At 44.3% G+C, this 21,055-nt stretch overlaps 1 protein-coding gene across 1 annotated transcript in view; it reads left to right on the forward strand.

Moving 5' to 3' along the window:
- MYO7A (myosin VIIA) overlaps positions 1-21,055 on the forward strand; it is a 165,133-nt gene that overhangs the window by 46,077 nt on the left and 98,001 nt on the right. Inside the window, exons 14-17 of the mRNA XM_069070910.1 lie at positions 294-350; positions 6,856-6,993; positions 12,534-12,692; positions 15,647-15,739. Of these exons, the coding sequence (XP_068927011.1) occupies positions 294-350; positions 6,856-6,993; positions 12,534-12,692; positions 15,647-15,739 (447 nt within the window). The remainder of the gene's footprint in view (positions 1-293; positions 351-6,855; positions 6,994-12,533; positions 12,693-15,646; positions 15,740-21,055) is intronic.

Below are 21,055 nucleotides of genomic sequence, written 5' to 3' on the forward strand. Positions count from 1 at the left end.
TTTGTGACTTGAGTGCAGGAGGAGGATACTCATTCTGGTGCCCCTTTCCCCCTTCTCGAGTCCTGCAGGGAAGTGCTAGCTACCTTGCCCTCATCCCTTCATCCTCCCCCGTCACAATCAATCTTCTCGGCACTGGGACAGGGCCAGAAACACCATCTCAGAACTCCCTCTCAGCCCTAGGACTTCCTCTTTTCACTTTTTGTTGTTGTCTTTTTTTTTTCCTTTTCTATTCCCCACCCTCTCTCTGTCTTCTCTGCTGCCCCTGCCCCTGCCCCTCCCCCTGGTTCCCATAGTTTCTCTGTGGCTATGCATCCGGTTCTTTCGGCCAGTCAGCAGCCTCCTCGACAAAGGTAAAAGTTCCATGGTTAGCCCTGCTAAGAACCTCCCCTCTGGGCTTTGGGTTGTACTCCTGGGTTTGCTGTTGGGAATGGGGGCAGGTTGAAATTGGGGGGAGGGATATGCCTTTGAGTGCTGTGAGCTTGCTGGTTGCTGTGTGGGTAACGATCAAGAAAAGATGTAAGAGGGAAAGTTTTGTAGAAGTAATGTAGAATGGAGGGCTTTATAAAGAGCTCAGAAGGCAACCTAAGCCAACTCAATACTCTTAGTAATATTAGCGGGGCACTGGTGTGGTAGGTTGATGGCAGCTGGCCTTAGAGGCAGAAGGACCTAGGTTTAAATCCTAATTCCTGCTCACTGTGTGATTATGGGTCACCGTTTGACTTTTCAGTTCCCCAGGGCACACTCTAAAATTATAACTCACAGGTGACTTGATGATCTGCATTCATAGAGGGATATTCCACACTAGGAATTCCCCCACAATAGTGAAATAACAGATCTGGAGAAAAGTATTAATTATGGTAACAACACATTTCTATAGTACTTTTAAGGTTTACAGATCACTTTACTCATACCACCTACTCTATGAAGTAGGTAGTACATTTATTATTCCCACTTCACAGATGTGAAAACTGAGGATCACAAAGAAATGACTTGCCCAAGGTCATGCAGTTATTACACGATAGAGTCAGAATTCAAATCCAGATCTCCTGACTCCAAAGTCAGCATTCCTTTCCAAGCTGGAAGGCTCTGAGAGATCCTGGAATCCAACCCTTTTATTTTAGTACTCTCAAACATTTCTTTATGGTTCCTCAAAATAACCCTGTGATGTAGAAAGCACAAATGTTACCATTCCCATTTTACAGGGGAGGAAACCCAACAAAGGAAGAAATTTTGCTTAGGTGACTTAGAGAATAAGTGACAGAGTCAGGCCTTGAACTCATGTCTGGTCTTCTGACTCTTAGTCAATGCAATTTAATTCAATGGGCATCAAGCATCTAACGTTAGGTGCTGGAGATAGAAAGACAGAAATCGAACAGTTCCTGCCTCAAGAAACTTATATTTTACTGGAACAAAGCTCTTTCCACCACCCCACAATGCCACATGCCTGTGTTGGCTTTTCCTGCATGGGTACAAGCTTTCTTAACTTTGTCAGGGTTCAGCCTTGTCTAGGGGTAAGAGTTAGGGTGGAGATGGCTGGACCTGCTCACAGTCTAGGAACTAAAGCTTCCACTCTGAAAAAGAAGGAACCTCTTCTTGGGAAACAAGGCAAACCACAGGGAGTAAGTACCAAGCTACTAGCTAGGGGAACAGTAGTTCTCCAACAGTAGTTGATAGGTTTACCCTGTTAGCAAGCCAAGACAAGAACACAGTCAAAAGAAAAGTCATCCATGCTGGAATTATTAGAATGGGGACCTTAGAACATACAACATAGAATGTCAGAGCTGGAAGAGGCCTTAGAACACAGAGCATCATAATGGGCACTAAAGCATAGGCAATGTGTATCCCTGTGGATAAGCCCTCCATACTAAGAGGTCAAAGGCTGGAGAAGACACATGCTTGAATCTTAGAATGTCAGAGCCAGAAAAGGCCTTTGAACACAGAATGTCAGAACTTAGGCCTTAGAACATGAGGCAGAAGACGTCAGAGCTAGAAGAGGTCTTAGAACATGGAAGGTCTGAAGAGGAAGGAACCTTAGAACACAGAACATTGGAGCTAGAAGGGACCTTACAACATTAGAATTGGAAGGGAACATAGCACGTGGATATTGAATGTCAGACCTGGAAAGGACCTCAGGATATATGCTTCCAGAGGTGACTCAGGACAAGTCAATTGAAACATACCTTTTTGTGCTCCTTTAGTCTCTCTGTCACTTCAGAGAAGTCAGATGGAAAGGCTTATTGTCTCCACTGTACAGTCGAAACTGGAGTTCAGGGAGGGGAGCCTGACTTGGTCAAGGTCACATGATAAGTTAATAGAACCAGAACCAGAATTCAACATTCTTCTCTGTCCTTAGAAGGCACTTTAGAACTTAGAACATCAAATATGAGAACCGAAGAGATCTAAGAATAAGAGAATGTTAGACACTGCATTGTAGTTTAGATATCCTTTGGACAATCTCCATATTTCACAGAGGAGACTATTTAGGGCCCAGAGAAGACAATGATTTTCTTAGAACCCAGGTTTCCTGACTCCCAAGTACAGGGCATATTTTATTATACTATACTATCTATCTAGCCCAGTGGTGAGGAACCTGTGGCCTTGAGGTCATATGTGGCCCTCTAGGTCCTCAAGTGTGGCACATATAGCCTCGAGGTTGCAGGTTCCCCACCCCTGGGCTAGATGGATAGTTCACGGTAACAGATTTGATCTAGCCTGTGGTACAGTGGGTGGGCGTCCAGCATTTCTTCTTCTTCTTCTTTTTTTTTTAAAGCAATCAGGGTTAAGTAACTTGCTCAAGGTTACATGGCCAGTTATTTCTGGGTGTGGTGCTGAGTATCTGGGCCGGATTTGATCCCCAGGTCATCCCGACACTGGAGCCAGTGCTCTTACTTGCTGAGCCACCTGGCCGCCCCTAAGCCACTGGGGTTAAGTAACTTGCTCAAGGTTACACGGCCAGGTGTTTCCGGGTGGGTGCTAAGTGTCTGAGCCTGGATTCGATCCCCTTGTCGTCCCAACACTGGAGCCGGTGCTCTTACTCGCTGTGCTACCTGGCCGCCCCTCCAGCATTTCTTCTAAGGCTTTCTGTGAGGGAGATGTCTGTTTCTCAGCCATAGAACTGATTTTGCTCTATGTATTCATTTCTAAATTTGGTGGCATCCTCTTGGCAAAAGCTGAAAGTTTGGGATTTGGGCCATTAGCTCTATTTGGGGAATAGGAGAAATTGCTAGCCAACCCAACAGGTGCAAAGGGAATCCTTTGGGTCTCCAGGATCATCTGGACTGGGTCAGATGTCATGATTGATACCTCTGAATCTTAGGTTAGAGAAAACTCACTGAAAGAGGGTTCCAAAGTGGGAATGCCTCTCTCTGACTATAGCTCCATTCCCCTACTGAGCTGAGGGTCAGGGAAGGGACTGAAGTCAAAGTGAGAGAGCCATCTTTGCAGGAAGGGGCCTTGGAGATCAGCCCCCAAACAGCCCATTTTACAGATTTACAGATGAGGGAGCTGAGGTTCAGAAAGGATTCCTTCTCCAACCATATCCAAGCACACGGTGCATGTTTCTTGTGCCTGTTTAGTGTTTTTTCACTACTTCTACACTTACATAGGGAAGTTAGGTGGCTCAGTGGGTAAATTACCAGGCCTGGAGTCAGGACAACTCGTTCCTAAGTTCAAATCTGGCCTCAGATACTTATTAGCTGTATGACCTTGGGCAAGTCACTTAACCCTGTTCGCCTCAGTTTCTGCATGAACTGGAAAAAGAAATGGCAAACCACTCCATTATCTTTGCCAGGAAAATCCCACATGGGGTAACAAAGACTCAGACACAACTGGAAACGACTCAACAACCACTACAACACTCACCTTGTTTCATATCCCCGATCTCACTTGAACCTTACAACAAGGTTGTGCAAGAGCCAGGCAAACAGGGAAACCGGAACTGAGGTGAAGTGATCTGGTTGAGGTCAGAGGGCAAACAGTTAGAGCCAACACTAGAGTTTCCTATACTTCCCTATACTGGGCATCAGCCCCACAATTCTCTAGAATAATGCCCCATCATTACATATGTGATCTTCCTTCTCCCCCACCCCCAAAAGAACTTACACATCCATTTTTGTCTTTGCTACATCACAACATCCCCCTGAGGGAGGCATATCAGGGATGAATAGCCCCATTTTACATATTGGGAAGCTAAAGCCTGGAAAAGTTGTGACTTAGCCAAGGTTACACACACAGTAGCAAGTCATTGGTAGATTTGGTACTCAAACTCAAGGACCATTCTGAAAGGAATCACAAGAGTTCTCATTTCTCTACGACTTTTCTAGTTCACATAGATTTTCCTTGACAGCAACACCTCCAGGAAGGTGGCAGCAAGTCAATTAAGTCGGCAGGCATTCATTAAGCACTTTGTATACATCTGGCACTGGAAAGCCGCTCGAATTCCAATGGCGGACACAATAGCTGTGTACACAGCATCTCCAGAGTCTCAGCACAGTGTGAAGCTTTTAAAGACTTGGGGCATTTTCTGTATAAGATATATACAGAGAATCTGACAGGAAGGCACTGGCCTCCGGGAGGACCTGACAATCTCCTGCAGGAGATGAGATTCAAACCTTGAAGGAAGTTAGGGCGAGGGGGAAGAGGGAGAGCATCCCAGGCACGGATGATGACCGCAGCAAATGGGAGTTTTGTGTTTGAGGAATGACCACTAGGTATGTAGTAGTGACTGGCCCTCTGCTAGGTATCTGAGCCTCTTGAGAGAAACCCCAAATGGCATCTGGAAGGCAGGTTCCCCCACCCCCTAGGAGGAGCAGCTCAGTAAAGATTAGCCTACTTCTCTGATACCCCTGCCCCCACAACCCCAGTTCCATTCCCCTGTAGGAGGATTTGACTGAGCAAATCTCATTAAGGATCTTGGGATCAGTTAAAATAAGGCCGAAGGCCTGAGGGCCTCTGGTCACTAGGGGATAGTCAGGAAGGGGAGGAGATCCTGGTTTACTGGGGATGGCCAGAGTGGGCTGTTGCAGAATATTCTCACCCTCTATTTTCTCTCTCTACCTATGTCCTGAGCCACCTGGTGGGACAGACTGGAGGATCTCAGAATTCTAGATTCTCAGACTTGAAAGGGCCTTCAGCTGTTCCTGAGCCACCTGGTGGGACAGACTAGAGGATCTCAGAAGCCTAGATTCCCAGACCTGAAAGGGCCTTAAGCTGGTCTAGTGAAGGACAAACCCCCCTTCAGTCACTACTTGGATACCTCTGGTGATGGGGAGCTCATTTCTTACAGAAACAGCCCATTCCATTTTGGGACCATCTTTACATTGTTGACCTGAAAACTGTATCCCCATGCCTCGTTTCCTTTGCTCCTGCTTCTACCCTAGGGACACTAAAGCAGAAAAAACCTGCTGCTGGGACAGCCCCGTTCAGAGGGGCTGACTTTGGTTGATATTTTCTCTTTTCCAGGAGGAAATGTCTCCTGGACCCTCCCTTGAATGGTCTTCCTCTACCTGCCCCCTAGCATGGCCCCTCTTAACCCTCACTCCCTGAAGCTAGTTGTCAGATCACTTGAGTGCTAGAATTGGATTGTGGGGAAACTGAGGCTCAGAGAAATGGGAATCCAAAGAGTAGTTGGTAAGGGCTTCATGGATGAGGGAAGCCTGGAATCATAGTATCATTAATAGTCGCAATAATAACATGAATATTAATAACAAACTCACATTTCCATAGTACTTTAATATTAAATTGCTATAGAAATATGACTTTGTTATTATTATTATGGTTTACAAAACACTTTCTATTTCACTTGGGAGGGAGAGGGAATTCGGCAGGAATGGTGAGGAGAGCCCTGTATTTGGAGTTAGGCAGACCTGAGTTTAGAACTTGCCTCAGACATAGTTACCATTTGACCTCAAGCCAATCACTTAACTTGTTTCAGGCTTACTTTCCTCATCTGTAAAATGGGGATATTAACCTCAAAGACTTGCTGTGAGAATAAAATAAGGGAGTGTTTGCAAAGCACTCTGTAGACCTTAGAATCCCATATAAATGCTGGCTTATTATTAAGACTATTTTTTCATTAAATTTTTACTTTTTCAATAAACAAAAATCTATTTTCTCTCCTATCTCCTTTGGGGAAGAAAAAGAAAAGGGAATTGCTTTCAAGAAATATGCATTGTCAAGCAAAACAAATCACTCATTGGTCATGTTAAAATGTGTGTGCCTATATGTATGTGTATGTATGTATATATATATATATGTACATATATATATATATATATATATATATATATATATATATATATATATATATATTGTTGAGCCAAAGGAGAGGAGATCTCTTAGAGATTTTCTGGGGGGAGAAAAGTGAGGGCTGGTGATATTTTGTGACATGTCACAAAAGCTAACTTTAAGCTATTAAAGATTAAAACTGCACCAAGACTTTTGGAACACCCTGTATAAGCAATGTGTTAAAGACAGAATTCAAACTCGGGTTGCCTCACCCTACATTTGGTGCTCTTCTGTATATTTATATATATATACATATATATATATATATATATATTTTTTTTTTAAAGCAACAGGCTCAAAAACAGTGAAATTGCCTCAGAGAGAGGGGAAATAAAAACCCTAGCTCCAGCCCCTTCCGTTTCCCATTCCCTCAGCTGGGCCCTCTCTGGCTGTGTCTCTGGCCTCTTCTGACCTCTTTCCTTTGCTTTCCCTTCCCTCCCTCCCTTAGCCCCCCTGGGTCCAGGGCCTGTAGGGGGTGGGGAAGGAAAAGCCTCCCCTTCCCCACCCCTCAACTGTCACTCCTCCCCTTCCTGAGCCTGACGGGTCCCCTCTCCTCCTCTCCTGTCCCAGGGAGCAGAGACCAGGAAGCGCTCCCCCACTCTCAGCAGTCAGTTCAAACGCTCCCTGGAGCTGCTGATGCGAACCCTCAGTGTCTGCCAGCCCTTCTTTGTACGCTGCATCAAGCCCAATGAATTCAAGAGGCCCATGGTGAGTGATGGGAAAGGCCCTAGCTCCCCTGGGGGTTTGGGGATCATAGGGGAGGTGGGGGGAGGGTGGGGAGAGAATGACAAAGGTAAATCAAGTCAGTGCTTTAGGCTCTTAGAGATAGAATGTTAGAGCTGGAAAATAAGTTGGAACTTGAAACACAGAATGTCAGAGCTGGGAGGGCCCTTAGAACACAGAATGTCCCAGCTGGGAAGAGACCTTAGACCATATAACTTCAGAGTCCACAGAACACAGGAATAATTATATTGTTGTTGGTGATGATAATCGCTCACATTTATGAAGTTCTTTAATGTTTACAAAATTCTTTCCCCTAACAACTCTGAGGAAAACAGTGTAATTATTAAAATTACCATTTTACAGATGAGGAAATTAAAACCTTAAAGAGGTAACATCCCTTACCCATAGTCACTCAGAGCTAGGGCATTGATCTGTAATACAATTAGCCAGAGGGAGGTATCAGCTGGCATCAATTTTAATGCCAATAAAAGCAGCAGAAGGGGTCTTACTCTGGAGAGAGACCTCCCAGCTCCATCATCTTCAGCTTTGCTCCCAGAACCTTCTCTCTGGAGATATTCCCTCATATCTCTCCTCTTGGACAATGCCTTTGTCAATCCTTATTTCACCTTATCACTTTGAGTCGGTTAAAATGACTACTCAGTTACAACTAGCAATTTTAGTACTTCAGGCAAGGTACATAACACCACTCCCAAGTCAACTTTCTAAATTCATAATGAGAAAGTAATATAAGAAGCAATTAAGCAGGAGAAGGAATTTGTTATTATGACAGCTTCTGCCACCGAGTCCATGTATAAATTTTATCACCCTAGGACAAAGCCCACATTTCCCCACCCTAGTTCTAGTTCCCCTTACATTTGATTCTTAGGTAGCAAATTAGACTGAGAAGAAGTGGGAAGTCATGGGGATAAGAAACTTCTTAGAAATGTTTATTGACTAAGAAATGATGTCAGGGGCCATTTCAAAGTAACCAAGGAGCTAGGTGGCAATGACTCACTGGAACTAATTATAAGTAATTATGGTTTTAAAAACAATATACTCTTTGGAGAGTGACACAGAGTCATAGAGTGTGGGGTGTCAGAGCAGGAAGGAATGTTAGAATTCTAGAAGTAAGAGGGACCCTACAGTATCTTTGCCAAGAAAACCCCAACTGGGATCATGAAACATTGGATGTGACTGGAATGAATTAGCAGCAGCAGCAACAAACCACCCAAACTAGGGCTTCCAAATCTGGTCTTTGTGAACTTGGTTTTAAAAATTGAGATTTTATAACAGTATTTTAATATATTTGGCTTCCTTTGTAATCCAATGTATTATTTTTCATGCATCTAAAAGCATAATTCTGAGGTGTCCATAGGTTTCACTGGACTTCCAGGAAAGCAAAAGATTAAGATCACCAAAGTAGAGTCACCTTTCTCCCTGCCCCCCCTTAATTATAATAAGTAGGCTTTGAGATCTAGAGACATCAAGTGATTTAGGATCATAGTTCTAGAGCTGGAAGGTACCTCAGTGGTCAGCTAGTCCAACCCCTTCATTTTACAGATAAGGAAACTGAGGCCCTGAGTTAAGTAACTTGTCCAAGTCACGTAGGCGATAAGTGCCAGAGCCAGGGGTCAAACTCAGATCACCTTCAATATACTGACCATTACCTGATATATGTCTCTTGGGGAGGTCCAAAAAAACCCCATGAGCATTGGGTGGACATTAAAAGGAAACAAATTTGAGTTCACTATAAGAAAAAACTTGCTAACAATCAGAACTGTCCATAAATAGTAGGCTTCCTTTAAGTGTCCCCACTGGCTGCCCTCTAGTCAAGGAGACTAAAGGAGATTCCTGTTCAAGCATGAGTTGGACTAGAGAGAGAGCCTATAGGTTCCCCTGACTTTGATTCAGATAGGAGAACGCCCACAGCAGTTCCTTAGTGGAGTTCTTAAGTCCTAGTAGATAAGCATACATATCTTGTTTTCTCCCATAGTTCTGCATTTGAGATAAGCCTTGGTGCCTTGGCTGGGGAGATGGGGAACTCATCCCGTCTCCCCTTCAGGGTTTAGCAGATCCCTGTGGTTGTCCTGGGCAGCATGCATGGGGGACACGGGCAGGGAATCATGATGATGCTGAAGACAAGAGAGGAGGCTGATGACAAATGCCTCCATTCTAATAGTGCTTCATGAACTATTAAGTTCTTACACTTTGTATTTTCTCGAATGTTCTAATTTATGTGTTGTCTCCCCGATTTGAATGTAAGCGGCTTGAGGGCAGGAGCTGCTTTTGCTTTTCCTTTGTAACTTATTGCCCCATGCCCATGGCTGACACAAAGGGATAGAGACTAGACATGTTACTTCGCTGGTATGTGAACTGAGTCCATTAACTAATAAACGTTTATTGATTGCTACTATGTGCCAGGCACTGTGCTAAAGAGATACAAAGAGAGACAAAAGAAGGAACTGACGATCGATCAGGAAACACTTATTAAGTGTCTACTGTGTACTAGGCATTGTGCCAAGTGCTATATACAAAATGGGGCAAAAGACAGTCCCAGACCTCAAAAGAGCTTACAATCTGATGGGGTGCCATCCTGCAAGCGAATATATACAAAACGAACTTATGCAGGATAAATAGGAAATAATTAACAGAGGAAGGCACTACAAATTAGAGGGATTGGGAAAGTGTTCTTGTAAAAGAAGGGCTTTTAGTTGGGTCTTAAAGGAAGCCAGAGAGGTCAGGAGGTGGAGGTGAGGAGGGAGAACATTGCAGCCATGTGGGGCAGTCATTGAAAATACCTGAGTCTGGAGATGGAGGGTGTTGTTCATGGAACTGAGAATTTGTTTGCTTCAGGGCAGGAAAAACAGATTCTAACACACACGCACACATGTTGAATAGGAAAATAACTGGAGAGGGAGCTCTGGGAGGGAAAGGAACTGTGACTTCAGTGATCTCCACAAAACCCAAGTTCAAATCCAACCTCAGGCACTTACTAGATGTGTGGTCCCTGGGCAAGTCACTTAACTTCTTGTCTACCTCAATTTCCTCATCTGTGAAATGGGGATGATAACAGAACCAGCCTCCCAGGGTTGTTATTAGGATAAAATGAAATATTTGTGACGTGCTTCACAAACTTTAACCTACCTTCAGGGCTTGTGATGAGAGATAATAAAGCTCAATGGAAATGAGAGATACAATTGTTACTACTATCACTAGCCTCAGCTTGCTTCCCCACATTATCTTTTACCGGAAGGCTTTTCCAACCCTTTTTATTTCTAGTGCCCTCCCCTGGTTCATTATCTCCCATTCGTCCTGTATATATTGTACTTTGTATCTATTTATATATCTATTTATTTGTATCTATTTATATATTATATCTATTTGTGCAGTCTCCCCATTGGACTGTTAGCTATTTGAGGGGAGGGACTGTCTTTTGGCTCTTTTTGTACCCAACACTCATCACAATGCCTCTAGCACGTAGTAGGCCCTTAGTAAATGTTGATTGATTGTAAGCTCCTTGAGGGCAGGGACTGTTTTTTGCTTCTTTTTTATCTCCTTAGCTCAGTGCCTGGCACATAGTTGGCACCCAGTTTCCTATACCAGTGAAGTTGTTTGCTGGGGGGGGGGGAGGGGGGTGGGTTGGGGTGGGGCTTGATGAGAACAACAGGAAGATGGGGGTGGGGCATTGGAATGCTCCAGCTGCCCATTGCTCCCAACGTTGTCCTCCCTGGGTCCTGAGAAGGGAATACTTCCTTTCTGGACAGGACTGGGCAGGCACCTTTTGACTGAAGGCTGCTCTCTGCTAGCGTGGGGCTGCAATCAGGGTAAAGGAGAAACTCCTTCCTTTGTTCTCAGCAATGAGGTCAAGAGAGCTGCTGGTCTTTACTTCAGGCTCCCACTGCTTAGGGACCATAAGAGGTCCTCCTTGTAAACTGCTCTAAAGGTTACAAAGCTTCTTATGTGCAGCATTTCATTGATAGCACTTGACCAATTGGAATCCAAGGAGCTGGGGGGGGGGGGCATGGGAATCCTGGTTCCTCCTGTTGGAAATGCCAACTTGGAAAAGCAAAAACACAATTGATGCTAAAAATCTGATATCAAAAGAAATTTATTAGGGAGAAATCCAGAGTAATTGAGCACTTCTGGCCAGAAGTGGACTCTGTCCTCCTTATGGAAGCAGGAGTGCCAGATACAAAAGCCAAGCAAGTTTTATGCATTAGTTTGGTGCAGACACTCCCTTCAGAGTATTGATTGGTTTGTTCTCTTCTGGGTACACCTTGCCATTATCATACATTATTACTAATGAGGCTCTAACTCTGTTAGATAATATACATAACACATAAGGTTCATCAAGCAAGTTCAGTAGCAACCCAGAATACTGACCCCTCCCCCCCCCAACCTAGATGTGTCCTTATCTGGGCCTGAGTATCCCAAGGCCGCTCTCTGCTTTTTTTTTTTTTTATTAAGCAATCGGGGTTAAGTAACTTGCTCAAGGTTACACGGCCAGTTATTATTTCTGGGTGTGGTGCTGAGTATCTGAGCCCGGATTTGATCCAGGTCTTCTCAATACTGGAGCCTGTGCTCTTACTCGCTGTGCTACCTGGCTGCCCCTGCTCTCTGCTTTCTAATTGGTCAAATCCACCTACTGCTGCTAGCTCCTTTTATTTTGCTTTATTTCACTTTTAGTATTATATAGGAGTTCTATGGGAACCGGGAATCCAACTTCTTCCCAAGGCTACTGTCTCAACTCTTCTGAAGGCTACTGTCTGGTCTGCCAACCTTACTTTTATCAGTAACCTCATTTCAGCAATTTTGCAGTCCTGTGGAAACTTAACCCTTTGCTACTTCTCACACTCCTCCTACTTAGTAGCTGTGTGACAGCACAAAGTTGCTTAATCACTCTGGGCCTCAGTTTCCTTATTTGTAAAAATGAGAGGAATGAAGTAGATGGGCAGCCCTTTTAGTTCCAAATCTATAATCCTATGAATACTAAATTTTGGATCAGAGAACTTGGGTTTGAATCTCAGCCTTGTCGCTTACTTTGTATGAAACTTTGGGCAAATCATTCAATGTCTTTTGGTGTCAGTCTCCTTATCAGCAAAATGACCTCAGCTGACCTCTAAAGGTCCATCTCAAAACCTGTGAGTCTACGAATAACCCCAGGGGGTACATAGTCCAACTATTATTATTCCCTTTCTGCATGGATGAGAAATGAGTCCAAGGGAAGGAGCTTTACTATCTCTCATCACAATGAGCCCTGGAGGTGGGTTAAAGTTTATGAAGTGTTTTACTGCTTAGGTTACAGTTAGTAAATGGCTGAGCTGAGATTACTCCCATCCCAGGTCATCTAGCTCCAAACCTTGGGCTTATCATCATCATCATCATCATCATCACCATCATCATCATCATCATAATCATCGTCATCTATCATCATTTTACCGTAGTGCTCTGACTAATGCCAGGAGGAAGGCAGACAGAGGACTAGAGGAAGAGCTGTTTCTCACTTCTCCTGTTTTCCCACCCAGCTCTTTGACCGGCACCTTTGTGTGCGCCAGCTGAGATATTCTGGGATGATGGAGACCATAAGAATCCGCCGGGCTGGCTACCCTATCCGCTATACCTTTGTGGAGTTTGTGGAGCGCTACCGTGTGCTGATGCCAGGAGTGAAGCCAGCTTATAAGCAGGTACAGCTGGCTATGTCATGCAGCAGTCCCCAGACATTTAAGGGATCTTTGCCAAGGGTGTGAAGGCTGGGCCAGGGCAGGATCTGGAGTTTCTGGGTAGCTTCTGCCAAAATGGTTCAGGAAGGGGAAAGGATAGAGGATGTAGGGGCCCATTCAAGAGGCCATTCAATCAAATTCACCAAATATTATTTTGTGCCAGGAACTTATACTCAGTCTGGGGAATACAAAGATAGAAAACAACATAGCCCCTCACCTCAAGGAGTTTACAGTCTAATACAGGGATGGGGTATAATATACACAGATAGGCAGTATAAAAGGGAAACAGTGACAAAGGCAAAGGAGAAATCCAGATAAAGTCCTGAAATTTGTTGAAGGAGTGAACCCTTTCAACTTAGGAATTCAGGGAAGAGTTCATGGAATCATTCAGGCTGGACCTGAGGAGAGAGGCACATTTCAACAGGTAGAGACAAGGAGCTGGCATGTTCTAGGACTGAGAGAAGGTCAGCACAAATACCTAGATATACAGTCAGAGAGGGCAGAGTGAGATCAGGGGCCAGCTAGTCGTTCAGTTCAGCTGGAATATAGGCCAGATGAGGGGGAGAAGCATGAGAGAAACCTGGAGAAGGAGTCAAGCTATGGAAGGCTTTGTGACATGATGAGAATCAACCAGCAAACTTTTGCTTGTATATTAAGTATCCGCAACTTTTGAGGCATGTGCTAAGTGCTAGGGATGCTTGAATATTACCCTAGTTAGGGAGATCACCATCATTTCCCCTACCAAGGTAGCCCATTCCATTAGAGGTCAAATCTTGTCTATTTTTAGATTCCATGAATTGTATGAGCTCTATGATTTCAGACTGGTAGGGAGTTCTACCTTACCTAAAGCTCAAGACCGACTGTGTTACTTTCCTACTCAACAAACCAGTGGTTTCCCCATCACCTCCAGGAGCAAACACTAAATGTTCTGTTTGGTGCTCCAAGCCCTTCAGAACCTAGCTCCCTCCCAACTTTCTAGTCTTCTCACACCTGCTCTTCTATCCAGGGCCACTGGCCTCCTGACTGTTCCACAAACAAGAGTCTCCCCTCCCTCTCAGCTCCAGGCATTTATTTTCTCTGGCTCTCCTCCATGCTTGGAACCTCTCCCTCCTCTGCTCCAACTACTGATCTCTCTGGCTTCCTTTAAATCCCAACTAAAATCTCATCTTTTACTAGAAGCCTTTCCCAACTCCTCTTAATTCTAGCACCTTCCCTCTGTTAATTATCTCCTATGCATCCTGTATTTAACTTCTCTGTATATATTTGTTTGCATGTTGTTTCCCCCATTTGACTGTAATTTCCACGAAGGCAGAGAGTATTTTTTGTCTCTTTATGTATCCTAGCTCTTAGCACAGTGTTTGGCACAGTGTAGGCCCTTAATGACTGATTATTAATTGATTGATTAATTGATATCATATATCATATCAATTGATATATCATATCAGCATAGGCACTTAACAATTGATTATTGATTGATTAATTGATATATCATATCAGCATAGGCACTTAATAATTGATTATTAATTGATTGATATCATGTCACCTTCAGGAAGAAAAATGAAGTGAACAGGGTTTTCTAGCTTTGAAATTGGAATCATAGGATGATAGATTTAGAGTTGAGAGACCTAAGAGGTCATCTAGGCCAAGCCTCTTATTTACCGAGGAGTGGATGAGCTGGTATTTGAACCCAGGTCAGGGGAGGGAGCTTAGGGTAGGTAAAGGATCCCCCTTCCCTGGGTCCACAGAGTCAACAGAACTGGCTTCTAGTCCTAGCTTATTCTCCCTTTCTGGGCCTCAGTTTTATCAGCTTTCTGATGGAGATTATGGTAGGACCTCTCTGGCCCATTTCATGGTACTGTTGGATAGAGGTGATGACATCTAGTAGCAGCACTTTGCAGAGCTCTGAGAGCACTCAAGGGGTCACACATATCTTTACTTTGGAGCAGCTGAACTAAGGTAGAAGAGAAGACTGTGCTCCTTGGGAGAGCTGATTCCTCTGGTGGTTGGAAGACAACTTGTACTTTTAGAGGTTGGGTAGTGGGTGGGAGGCTGAGGGGCCCTGGAAATGAACAGTGGCTGAAAGGTAGACTACAGGCCAGGAGCCACCTATGCTGAGCCTTGGAGGATAAGGGTATCAGTAGGTAGAATGTACTCCTTCCCCATTTATATCTGTTGAAATCACCCTGTTCCTTCAGGATCCATTTTAGGGGCCATGTAGAATGTCAGAGCTGAGAGGGCCCTTAGAACCCAAAATGTCAGAGTTGGAAGGGACCTTAGAACACAGAATGTCAAAGCTGAGAAGGACCTTAGAACACAGAATGTCAGAGCTGGGAGGGGACCTTAGAACCCAGAATGTCAGAGCTGGGAGGGCCCTGAGAACCCAGAATGTCAGAGCTGGGAGGGCCCTGAGAACCCAAAATGTCAGAGTTGGAAGGGACCTTAGAACACAGAATGTCAAAGCTGAGAAGGACCTTAGAACACAGAATGTCAGAGTTGGAAGCGACCTTAGAACACAGAATGTCAGAGCTGGGAGGGCCCTGAGAACCCAGAATGTCAGAGCTGGGAGGGGCTTAGAACATAGAATGTCAGAGCTGGGAGGGGCTTAGAACCCAGAATGTCAGAGGTAGGAGGGACCTCAGAACACAGAATGGGTTAGAAAGGGACTTATTATATAGAATTTAAGAGATGGAAGGAAAAAAAAAAAACTTAAAACGTGGAAAGCTAAAGATGAAAGGGACCTTAGACATAGAATATCACAGCTGGGAGGACCCTGATAACATAGAATGCCATAATTGGAAAGGGGCTTAGAACATAGAATGTCAGAGCTGAGAAGGCCCTGAGAACATAGAATGGCTTCATCAAGAGCAAGTCAAACCAGACTAACTTCATTTCCTCTTTCAACACTCTCCCCGCTCCAGGAAGATCTCCGGGGTACCTGCCAACGCATTGCTGAGGTTGTACTAGGGAAACATGATGACTGGCAGATTGGCAAAACGAAGATCTTTCTGAAGGTAAAGTACGATCATCCATCTTGGGCTGATGGTGGTTGGGGGGGGAGTGAAAGGTCAAGAGGTCACTGTTATAGGTATACATAGATAGAGGGCACGGGACCAATTTAACAGGAAGGGATGATACTTAAAAGGTGAAATTAAGAGGTGAGAGGAATATAATGAGAGGAGATGGGGAGAGACAGAGTGGGGCAACTATCTCATACAGAAGAGGCAAGGGAAAATGGTTACAATGGAGGGGAAGAATAGGAAGGCAAAAGGGAATGGGTCAACCTTATTCCTATTGAATCTGGCTTGAGGAGGGAGGGAAATACACACTAAATAGGGGATCTCACCCTCCAGGAGAATAGGGGGGGAAGGGGATATGAGGGGGGATGATGGAAGGGAGGGCAGGCTGGCGGGGAGGGAAGTTGGAAGCACCCACTTTTGAAAAGGGACAGGATCAAAGTAGAGAATAGAACAAGTGGGATGTGGGATAGGAGGGAGGGAAATATAGTCAGTCTTCTACAATACATCTACTATGTTATTGTTTTGCATTAGCCGCACATGTACAACCTATACTGAACTGCTTGTCTCCCCAGTGGGGGTGGGTGGCAGGGGGGGAAGGGAATGAATCTGGAATTGAAAGTTTTAAAATCAAATATTCAAATATATGTATATATATATATATAAAACAAATAAAAAAAATACACACACACACACACACACACAAAGAGGTCACTGTTATTCTGGAGCAGGGGGAAGGAATTCCACAAACAGCTTCCAAGCTCATCCTGTATTTTCTCTTCTCTTTTTGACATTTAATTTTTTATTATTTATTTATTTTAAACATTCTTTTCTTTTTAAATTTTGAGTTCCAGATTCTCACCCTACCTCCTACCCCTACCATTGAGAAGGCAAACAATAAATAAAGTGAGAAAATTATACTTCAGTTTGCAGTCACAGTTCATCAGTTATCTCTGTGGAGGTGGAGAACATTGTTCATCCTGAGGCCTGTGGAATTGTCTTAGACCACGTATTGATCAGAGTAGTCTCAAATGATAGCATTCCTCTTGGCCTTGAGACTGTTATCAGGACTCCTGCTCCTTTGTGATCAACCACAAGGGCTCCTCTCCATCCTGGAGCCATGACCCAGGAATGCTGATGAGCAACAGAGCTGCCAAGCAGCACCAGCTGCACCCAGTGCCAGCAAAGTGTCTCTGTGATCTCTTTCTGACTAGTTGTCTGACTCCCTTACTGTGTCTGGGTTGAGATCTCTGAAAGCTGCTGCTGTGCCTGCTTCCAAGGACCACCAGTGACTGGTGCTTCTTCACCCACCCCAGTGTTATAGACCTCTCCTGAGGATCTGATAAGTTGTCTTAGGCTAGAACAATGTCTCCCTTAGACTTTTTATTGGCTCTGCCACTCCAAACATTGATTTGAGGCATTATTTCAAAGGGCAATCAATGTTGGAAGAGTTCAGCTGTGTCTTGGTCTGGACTCCATCTTGGCTCTGCCTGGAGCCATGGGTTCAAAGGTGGATCTACCCTGCACTTTCCACCTTCTTTACTTATGTTCATACTGTTCTCTATGCCTAATATGCCTTCCATCTCCCTCTGTACCTGTTCAATTTTTTTCCACCTTCTCTGTGAGGTTTTCTCTTATTCCTCTCTTCATAGTAATTTTCCCTCTTGAAACTCAAATAGCAAATTTTGTTTATTCTTCTCTGATGTACTTATTATGAAAGGTTGTATATTATCTGTGTTGATGTCTTATCCTCCTATTAGATTGTAAGTTCTTTGATGGCAGAAACCCTATCTTACATAAACTTTGAATTGGATGAGGGGGTGGGGAAGGAGAGAAAAGGAATGCTCTAAATAACTCTAGAGTTTCGTGCTTGGGTGACAGGGGGGATGATGGAATGGAGTCTCCAACAGCAGTAGGGATGTTGGAAGGAGGGGGCAGTGTAGGGAATTCCAAGACCAGAATATTTTCACTCTTACAGGCTCTAAGGCCTCGAGGCTCCCTGTAGAACCCTGGCTGGCAGCAGAACACTCAGGGAATTGTCCAGACAGTTGAGTCCCTCTTCCTCTGTCCCTCTTACACTCACCCATTCCAGTACATTCTGTCAGCCTAGTCCTCCACACACCTAAAAATGGTTCCAGTGGAGGTGGACTAGAAATATGACAATGATTGCCCTTATCATCTGGTCAGCTATACCTGTTTGTATATCTAGTATTCCCTCCTTACCTATGATGGGCCCTTTGTAGCATCCCCCCCACTCCAGTATTCAAGGCCTTATGTAGCAATAACAAACCTACCTTTTCTTGTTCCATTTTCAAAGAGAGAGAAAACAAAGGAAGGGAGTTAGAGGAGAGAGAGACAGACAGACAGACAGAGACACAGAGAGGGAGAGAGAGAGACAGAGAGAGACAGAGACAGAGACAGAGAGAGAGAGAGATTATTAAACATTTACTGATTCTCAACCATTGAACTAAGGGTTGCCAACACGAATACAAGCAAGCAAAATTACCCCTGTCTTCAAGAAGCTTACATTCCAATTGGGGAAGACAAGAGAAGCTGCAAATCAGGGAGGAGGGAAGAAAGTAGACTTTCAGGGCCAGGCTGTTGGTAAGGAAGAGGACAAGAAGTTAGGAGATGGGAATGCTTCCTGAAGTGGAGCATGTCTCCAGGTCCCTCCTGAAATAGTGTTCTGCATTCAGGCACTCCCCAGCCAGGGAGCTCAATCTTTTGTGAAATCTCATCCATCTTTCAAGGCTGAGATCCGCTGCCACCTGGTCCAGGAAACTTGCCCTGATGTCACCCAACTGGACGTGTTCTTTCCCTTCTCAGAACCCCCAGAGCCCTAGGCACCTCCCTTGTGATGCTGATTAAATTTTGCTTTGGCTGATGGTATGTCTCTTTCCCTACTAGGTGATAAACCTCTTGAGGGCAGGGACTGAGTTTTTTCTTTTAAGGAACTTTTAGCCTTGGCCCTTTTTATTTTGAAAGGAGCAAAAAGTTAGGAAAAAGTAGCAAAGGTACAGCCTTTCTGAGAAATGAAGTAATTTCCCCCAATGCTGCAAAGCACTACATCAGGTTACCCAAGCACCTAGAGAAGAGCAAGAAAAAGGGAGGAGCCATCAGATGGGGAAGAGGAGGTACAGGGAGATGCCTGATTCAATGATCAGACATGCGTAATATTCGAGAACGATTGTAGTCATTCCAGAGAAGATGAAGTATAAAAAGAAAGGTGACCAAACACTGGGCATTGAAATGCAGAAATGGTAAAGACAATATATTTTTTGCTTTATTTACAAAACCAAACATAGTGGGTAGCCCTTAGAACATTGAGTAGGTCTAGCCTAACAGATACAGAGGGTAAGAATAAATTTATTCATAAATAGTCCAAATCTAATGGCAGGGAACTCCCATATAAGTGTGTAGTATTCCACAACATAATATGATTCTTGGATTGAAAACTGATAAAAATTTTGCCTATTTTCTGAAATAATCAGTCATACACACATACCCACACTTGACCATTTTTAAAAAGCTCAGAGGTCGTTCAGATTTGTTTGGACTTCAACATACCTATAGCAAAGCTGTCTTCTCCAGTGCCCATGCCCACTCTGACATTCACTGTTCCAAGGACCCCCCCCCCCCCCCGCTCTGGCATTCTGTGTTCTAAGGCCCTTCCCAGTTCTACCATTCTATGCTTTGAAGTCCTTGCCAGCTCTGACATTCCATGTTCTAAGTAAGGCCCCTTCCACCTCTGACAGTCTATGTTCATTTTTTAGGGTCCCTTTCTGATTTGAGAGGCTATGTTCTAACAATCTTTGGGCATTGGTTCAGTCAATGAGTCTGTAACTAGGGTGTCAGCCCTAACTTGACTTTACAGCAGTCTCTCTCCTTTCTGTTCTCCTGACAGCAGAGGAGATTTAGTTTCTTGGTTACTCTTGGCTCTTGGCCAGTCCAGGCTGTGCTTGGACATGCTCAGCTCAGTCATTTTCTCCATACCCCTGTGTCCCTGCACATTTCTCAGTGAATGTTTCTGATGTCTCTCTTAGCCCCACTGACCAGGCAGGTGTTATCTGACTTGACCAGCTGCCTGAGCAGGAAACGAGAAACAGGAGAGGTCACTGGGGGGAAGACCAGGGCTAGTGTGACAGGAAGTGTGGAAGGTCACTCACGTGCATGTGGAAAAGCCTTCTTTCACAACAAGTCATCCTCACATAGTAAAAAAAAAAGGCAGCATGTGTGGAAGAAGGGCCAAGGGAAACCCAGCTTCAGGTCCTGCTCTGACACTCAGTAGATCATGTGGTCTGGGGCAAGTCAGTTTCCTTATCTGAGCTTCAGATAAAATTAGGCTAATGGTACTTGTACTAGCCACCTTACAAAACTATTTTGGGGAATGCACTATGTAAATCAAAGAAATAATAGTGATTGTTATTATTGTAAATGATCTTAACAAACTTCAAACCGCTGTGTCAATCTGTCATCACTATTGCTTGTGAAGGTAACAGATTTACATAGTGTTTCGAGGTTTGTTATGATCTTTTATAACAGAAATAGTAATAATAATAGTCACTGTGAAATAAAACTTGTTCTAGAACATAAAGGGGTGGGGAGAATGGGAAAGAAAAATGACTCTGTTCCTATAGGACCATGTCTGTGACTTGTGTGACAGTTTGGTCCTGGCCCAACTCTTGAAGTGATTTCTGGCTTCCATAGGTACTTATGGCTCTGGGAGAAGTTTGGCTTTATAAGGGACTCACAGCTATCAAGTTTAAAGGGACATGGGGAAGCAACTAGTGTCAGACCAGGCCTTGAGTCGAGGATTGTTGTGTGTCTTTGAGCAGACTGCTTCTTGAGCCTCTGTGCCCCTCTTTTATAGAATGGGGCTGCCTCCCTCTCTGGATTTTGGGATGATCCAAGCTGTTGGATATGAAAGGACTCTGAAAAACACAGTGCCCCATGATTAGGTTGTGTTATTTCTCAGGGCTCAGATTGGAGATGTGAAATGACTCCAAGAGATAGGGCTTCCCTTCTCTAGTGAGAGATTGATATTGGAGAGAGGGTCAGACTCCTGAAGGTTCATAAAGACATCAAGCCAGAAAGGCCCTTGGAACATAAGATGTCAGAGTTGGGAAGGACTTTTGAGCAAAACATAGAATGTTGGAGTTGAAGGGGACTTAGAACCTGGAATGTCAGAGCTGGGAGGGGCCTTAGAACACAGAATGTCAGAGCTGAGAAAGGCCTTAGAACACAGAATGTCAGAGTTGGGAGGGGACCTTAGAACACAGAATGTCAGAGCTGGGAGGGCCCTTAGAACACAGA

Source organism: Petaurus breviceps, unplaced genomic scaffold (assembly GCF_028583685.1).
Source record: "Petaurus breviceps papuanus isolate PSGF00001 unplaced genomic scaffold, PetGlider_PUasm1.0 90823, whole genome shotgun sequence".
In the NCBI taxonomy this organism is placed as follows: domain Eukaryota; kingdom Metazoa; phylum Chordata; class Mammalia; order Diprotodontia; family Petauridae; genus Petaurus; species Petaurus breviceps.